Source organism: Centroberyx affinis, unplaced genomic scaffold (genome assembly GCF_046629955.1).
Source record: "Centroberyx affinis isolate AG114_WGS23_722 - 3 ecotype Tasmania unplaced genomic scaffold, CSIRO-AGI_Caff_v1 ptg002045l_1, whole genome shotgun sequence".
NCBI classification, from domain to species: domain Eukaryota; kingdom Metazoa; phylum Chordata; class Actinopteri; order Beryciformes; family Berycidae; genus Centroberyx; species Centroberyx affinis.
The window spans coordinates 244,124-251,475 of NW_027280380.1; the positions used below are offsets into that span (position 1 = coordinate 244,124).

The 7,352-nt window shown below is 39.9% G+C and overlaps 1 protein-coding gene across 1 annotated transcript; it reads left to right on the forward strand.

Moving 5' to 3' along the window:
* The first annotated feature begins 2,436 nt into the window (after positions 1-2,436).
* Positions 2,437-7,008, forward strand: hmgb1a (high mobility group box 1a). Its single transcript, XM_071531158.1, has 5 exons — positions 2,437-2,517; positions 5,066-5,226; positions 5,596-5,741; positions 5,933-6,107; positions 6,322-7,008. Exons 2-5 carry the CDS (start codon positions 5,080-5,082, stop codon positions 6,475-6,477), a joined length of 624 nt encoding a protein of 207 aa, XP_071387259.1. The 5' UTR covers positions 2,437-2,517; positions 5,066-5,079; the 3' UTR covers positions 6,478-7,008.
* The last annotated feature ends 344 nt before the right edge of the window (positions 7,009-7,352 follow it).

Below are 7,352 nucleotides of genomic sequence, written 5' to 3' on the forward strand. Positions count from 1 at the left end.
ATGAGACAGAGACAGCATCACAGGCAGACATGTGGCTTGAGTCTGGGTTGTGATTGGCATTTGGAATCAGTTTAGCCTTCCCAGTCTTAATTCAGGGATAGGGATAAACTCTGTGTCAGCCATTTTTCTTTGTTTCTATATTAGCTGCAACACAGGAGCACACATATTACCTATTCCTTCAGGAAATATAGAAATTATTATGCATGTCTCGGGCACGTAATTGAAACTACAACAATTTCCAATATATGCATTTTAATACCTGCATTAGAAAACCTTGAAATTAGACTTTTCTTAATTTCACCATGATGACATGTTCATTACCCCCCCCCCCCCCCCAACCCCACCCCGACACACACGCACGCGCGCACTCACACACACACACGCACGCACGCACGCACGCACACACACTCACCTTTTGAAAAAAATAAAATAAATAAGCAAGTCATTTTTGTGTGGGCCATCATTATTGCCTTAATTTCTATATAATTCTATAAAATTAAGCGATATCATTCAGTCATGATATAAGTAAGTATGATTGTCAAACTTCATTCAGTTATCCGGCCATGGATGTAGAGCATGGTGGGCCTACATGCACCTGCCTCTATAATTACTGGATGTTGAACATATAGCAGTTCACTCTTATGGTCACTGGGGCTCATTTATAGAACACACAAGTAGGCTGCTGTACCCGTGGAGCTGCTCTTGAGTAGAAGACCCGAAAATTGGAGTAGGCTTTAGTAGGCTGCGTATGGGCTACCATTCACTGCAAGTTTGTGTTTCGACAACTTAACACTGTGAAATGAGTTGTACTGGAATGCAATAAATTGTACTGGAATGCAATATTTTTGACAAAAACATCAAAAGGTGAGTTTATTGAGTGTTGCATCTGTGTCAATCAGGAGGGGAAAATATTAAGTAAAAGTCTTTATGTGCTATGTTTGCTATTCTGTATGACAATCAGTGTAAAATAATCTAGATTCAACGCAATTAGAGAGGATAAAAGGCAACAACTGATTAAACTAGACCTTAAATACAACTTGCAACATCCCAAAAAAAATCCATAGCCTATTCATGAACATCCCCACGGGTCTCCCTTATCTGTTTATATAAAGGCTACTGACAATGGGTTGTACAGATTCGTATAGATTCCCCATTATGGTCCGTTTTTCTGTCTTTTTTCAAAATGTAGCCCCCTTGCCTTTTAATTGCACATGATAATGTGTCTAACTACAGAGCGAAAAGCTTCTGGTGTAAGTCGATCATATACGGTTTCTTTTGCATAAGGTCCCTCCAATTGGCCAATTAGGGAATTAGCCTGATGGAAAGCATTAGCGCTGCAACACGCAGCTATACAGATTGTACCGTGCTACTGTGCCTTAATCCTTCTCTTACGTTATTGTCAAATTCTTCACATCTAATTGAAGGTTGCTTTATCCATTGAATTGTCAACAGTAGCCTATGGATCTCTGTCAGCCTGTGCGTTTTAACTGGGGATGAGCGCTCCATCACCATCATTATCATCTCTCTAATGACCGCCATAATCACAGCAGCCTACACTAAATGAGAAAAAAACTGTTGCTGTGTTGATAAAAATAATTATGATCGCTATTGAGGCATAAGTCTAGTTTATAAAATGCATTTAGCAAGATCTGAAGCTGGGTCTGCAGTATTTGTCTGGATAGGCTGAGACAAGACAAGCATAAAGCCCACAGAGCCACAGTGCTGAAGGAGTGCATGCTACAACTTATTAAGGTCTACTTGTAGGAAAAATCACAGTTGGCTAGTCAATGTAATGTGTTTTTCTTATTACTCGGCTACGAAATGGAAAAACAAGGCATACGCTGATAAAAAAGAAAAAGAAAAACACACACCCTTTACTAATATAGGCTACTAATATGTTTTGGATCTAACTGATTGCCAAATCCTTTAAAATGTCATATCCACCCTAAATGGGACTCAGCAACCACTGCTTATGTTTTTACATTTGAAAACGCGACGTTGTCATCATGTATTTTCAAATGCATAATTTGCAAATAAAGTTAACGTCGATTGGGGCGAATGGACAATAGTGCTGATTGGTGAAGTGCTGAATCGCCTACCAATACAATAGCGTCACATTTTACAACTGTCTTGTTCACTGACTACACGCGCTCCGCGATGTCTCATTCATTTAACTTGCCTACTGTACACTGTGCTCAACATAGTGAATTCAATACTATGGCAAACACACTACACTACTACTAGCTCCAGCGTGCTCGGACAGAAATATTTTTGTATCCACGCGCCTCCTAAAAGTTCGGTGACGTTTCACAAAAGACAGCCAATGGGACTTCGTCTTATATTAGGACAATGAAAAGCCGCTGTCCAATCAGAGGGGCGTTAGACGGGGCGCCAGCCAATAGCGTGCGAGCCCCGCCGAGAGTAATGTTAGACAGTCGAGGACTGAAGACACTGCGTATCGCTAGTGTTCCCTCATACAGCCATTGCAGAGCATTGAGATCCAGCGATAGACCCTAGGTAAGTATCACACACATGAAAATTTTAAGTGTCGGTAAGGATGAAAATGACGATAACATTCATAAATATCTTGGCTACATGTCGGCTATGGTCGAATGCGAAACCCTTTTCAGTTTCCAAAAAATTCATCGTGTAAAAACGTCAAAAAAACAACAAAAAAAATAGCTAACGCTAACCAGGTAACGTTACATTACTCTGCCTGGGAGTGTGGACCAGACGCTTTGTAAAAAGAAGAAAAAATATTAACTCCGACTAAACTCGACGAAAACCATTGAATTCGTTAAATATGAATAATTTTGTATATTACAACCATGTCATTTTTACAAAATTACGACGAATCACACGGTAGAAATCGTGTAAAAATTAAGGAATGTCTAGCGGACAACTGGGTACAGCGCTCAACACGGTTAGCGACAATGGTAGAAGACTGTTAGCTAGCCATTGGCATTGCAGTGCATTGCGAGGCTGAATGCCTGTCATGTGAAGGCTGGGAAGCATGGGAATTTGGATACAAATATAAAATTTATAGAAAACCACAGAAAAAGAAACACCGTCTCAAAATACGTACAGGCATGTATTTATTTCTCACAAACCGCCTCATAAAATGGTGAAAAAATTACCTCAGGATCTGCGCTTTACTGTAATGGCTGACTGTATTCGCATAGGAAACAAGGCAGCGAGGCAAATAGGGGAGCCAGTCATAGAGGCGCAGTTCAGTTCAACTTTTTCTAACCATGTTTTCTTGAGAAACAAACGCGCAACTATAAAATGTAATGACGGCGAAAGAAAATTCAATCTTTCGTTATTCCAGCGACACCTTCGTGGGATTTTTCCGATGATTTTAAAGTGTTTAAATCGCGGTTTGAAATGAGGCGGTCGCCGCGGTCGCTCTGCCCTCTATTGCATGCAGTGCAATGGCTGTGCGTTGACACAAAGAGAAGGAGCCATATTCTCCATGTTAGTGGATGAAGACAAGCGGCCATTAGGAGCTCATAGGAACCAAGGCAGTAGTACACCCCGCTCATAGACACAGTACAGACCCAATGTATTACTATACAAGGCGGCTAGTGCAATAGGAATCAATCGGGGGGAATATTTTGTCAAGATCGCCGGCTTTCTAGATATATTTGTTGTGTTACAAAGCGAACTGGGGGGCGGGAGGAGACATTTGAGGGGGACTTTCTTTCATGAAGAAGGCTTTCTCACAAAATGGAAGAAGAAATATTGCCGTCGTTGTTGACCTCCTTTTCCTCAACGAGAGCCTATGCGCCATTACTACTACTTCGGTCGACAGACTACTTGGAGTTACAGTAGCATTTAACGTTAATAGGAAAATGTATAGAACATTTTCGCAATTTTGATGATTTTTGCAAATCATGTAGAATTGTTTCTGAAATGAAAGAAAAGAAAGTAATGATGATATATGAAGGTTTGATTACACCAAATGGCAGTTTTAAGTGTTTTTTCCCAAATAAACACATTATGACTGATTTGTGTCTTTTTTTTTGTGTGTGTAATCTAGTCGTTTACGAAAACATGAACAGTAATGGGGAATTCGTGATAGGCCTGTTATTTGTTGTTGCAGTTCAGATTTCGGGGGATTTTTGCAAAGACAAGTCATTTTTTTTTTATAAAGTCCGCCGTTGTAGTCCCACAGAGGGCTAAGGTTTATGCTCTGCACTTGAACTTTGGAAACTTTCACAGTTTCTTTTGAAAGCGATGCGGACCGGGTCGTGTGGCTATAAAGAAAATAGATTACAGATGTCATTATGACTTCCTTATTAAATCCGTAGCGACGGTTTTAGCCTATTTAAACCGTTATAATAGGGATTGGCGACTGACTTCTGCGTTTTATGTAAAGGCCACAAGACGCATTGTGTTGATGAGTATAAATTAATAGTCATTTTCATCGTATCATTCCCTACCAGAATCGGGCGTGTTTATTCTAGTGGGTTGCATTTACAGATCCTGACTTAGTGTAGTTTGACAGCAGGGAGGGCGGATCACAGAAGTAGTGCTATAGTCCATTGGTAGTCAATAGAGAGAAATACATGACGTGCTCACTATAGAATAATAAGGGCATGTTACATGGGCAGAGATGTAGTTAAAGTAAACTCACCTAAACTCAAGCTGCCCACCCTTTTAGCCTGACATAAATAGAAATAACATTAACTTAAATTTGTAGTATACATAATGGTAAGTATTAAAATTATTTCAGATATACAGGGATATGGTCTTTTAAGGAAATAATTTATAAAAAATACAGTTTACCCACCTTTTTTATTTTATTTACTGTACTAGTTTGACAAATTTTTTTTTTCATAATTTTTTTTTTTGAATGGATTTCTTTATGTATTTCATTTAGCCTAAGTGTACATTAGCCCCCCTCCACACACACACACACACACACACACACACACACACAGCCTGTTATCCACCTACTCTCCAGTCCCTAAGAAGACCTAACAGTAAAGTAATTATGATAATGTAGAATGCTAATGTAATTAATCAACTAACCCTTAATTGAAATAACGATGTTTGTTTTTAGATACTGCCATCAAGATGGGGAAAGATCCAACCAAGCCGAGGGGGAAGATGTCCTCTTATGCCTATTTTGTGCAGACCTGTCGGGAGGAGCACAAGAAGAAACACCCTGATGCTTCGGTTAACTTTGCAGAGTTTTCCAAGAAGTGCTCCGAGCGGTGGAAGGTAGGAAAAAAAGGATCGACACGGAGATCCTGTTAACTTTTAGTTTCTCTCTTACATTCAGAATAATTATTTTGTTTCTCAAGACTTTGAATTGGATAATGTCATTGTGTAACATTAGTGTTACTTACCACTAGTTGGTGTAAATCAAGATGACTCAGATACATGGTATTAATCAAGTTTATCTGTATAGCCCAGTTACAGTCTCAAACTCCCATATTATGAAATGCATAAATGAAAACCAAACCCCCCAACCACAGACCTTCAATGAGAATAAGGAAAAACTCAAAACAAACGCCTCCATCAGGAAGAAACAAACAGTGTTGCCACCAAATGTACAAATTGCCAGTTTGTTCCTCTGTCTGTTTTCAGACTATGTCTGGCAAAGAGAAGGGCAAGTTTGAGGACCTGGCCAAGCAGGACAAGGCTCGCTATGAGAGGGAGATGAAGAACTATATTCCACCCAAGGGAGACAAAAAGAAGAGGTTCAAGGACCCCAATGCCCCCAAGAGACCTCCGTGAGTACTGCCTGTCAACACTCAACATTTGATAGAGTCCTGTCTCTAATGCAAGAGGCTGTCTACAGGACAAAATACATCTGAATCATAAGCAGCTGAGTCATGTCGCGAAGACACAAAATGAAACATGTCACGTTGCATAAATGACAAGCTCATTCTTTTTTTCCCCACCCTCTTACTTTTTTCCCCAGATCTGCCTTCTTCATATTCTGCGCAGAGTTCCGCCCCAAGGTCAAAGGTGAGAGCCCTGGCTTGTCCATCGGAGATGTTGCCAAGAAGCTGGGCGAGATGTGGAACAGCACCGCGGCAGAGGACAAGCAGCCCTTTGAGAAGAAGGCCGCTAAACTGAAAGAGAAATATGAGAAGGTAAAGAAACTTTGACCTGTTCTTTTACCTTGAAGACGCTCAACTGGTACTTGTTGTATTGACGCAACTCTAAGAATGCTGCAAGGGAATGTAGAATAGTTCAAGTTGTGTTGCTTTCTGTTGTTTAGATAGCCTTGTTATTGGAAATGTTACCGTGGACAGTGTTTTCTAATGATCTAATTTCTACTTAATTTCTTTCATTCCTTCATCACAGGACATCGCAGCATATCGCGCTAAGGGCAAGGTGGGTGCTGGAGCACCTGCAAAAGCCCCGCCCAAGGTGGTGGAGAAGAAGGACGACGATGATGACGACGACGACGATGAAGATGATGACGAGGAGGATGACGACGATGATGATGATGACGAGTAGATGGCGAGTGACATACAGTGCTCATTTTCTTGTTTATAAAGCATTTAACCCCCCTGTACACACTTCACTTACTGAAAGAAAATAAGTTAGTATCCGGGAAAAAAAAAGTAAAAAAAAAAATTAAGGCTGTGTATATCAGTTGTTTTTATGCTGTACAGTTTTTTTTTCTCCTTTTTGTATAGTTAACACTACAAAAGTATCGTGTCTGTATCTTTCTGCCAGTCTTATTTTTCCAGTGGTAGATCCTAGACCACTATCCCGCCTGGTACAGTGTAAAGGGGTGGGCTTACAGTATTTACCCTAGCTAGAGGTGCACAGCACATAAAACCTTCCTGAGTTGGATCTGAGTGTTTTTTTTCTTTTTCCTTTACTGTGTGTTTTTATTTTAAATGACATGTTATCAAAATTGACGTATCACAGTTGTTTTACTGTTCTTTGAGTACCACTGTAATTGCAAAAATAAGAAAAATTGCCTTGTTTATTGTTGAAATTTAAATTGCTTCTGATGTCAATAAACATTTTTTTAATATATCTGTTTTGTATTGTGTGTAAGGAAAAATGGATGGATCAAATGGATTGTTGAAGATGAAATGGGTCCCAAGTTTTTTTGTTCGATCAGATTAATTTGTTCACAGTGAACATTAATAAGAACAAGATTCTTCTGAATTGAGACCAAAAGCATGTTGTGTTCGGAGGCAGGCCAAGTTCTCACTAATGCAATTGGGAAGTGATGTACACACTAATACACATTTATTCCATTTGTGGCTTTTGTTTTGAGACCACTGCAGACTAGTAAGAACAGAGGAACAAAAGTCTGTTCTCTGCCCTGGGATCTCGTGCTCAGTAAAGTCGTCAGCATTAATGTTGCCACCGTA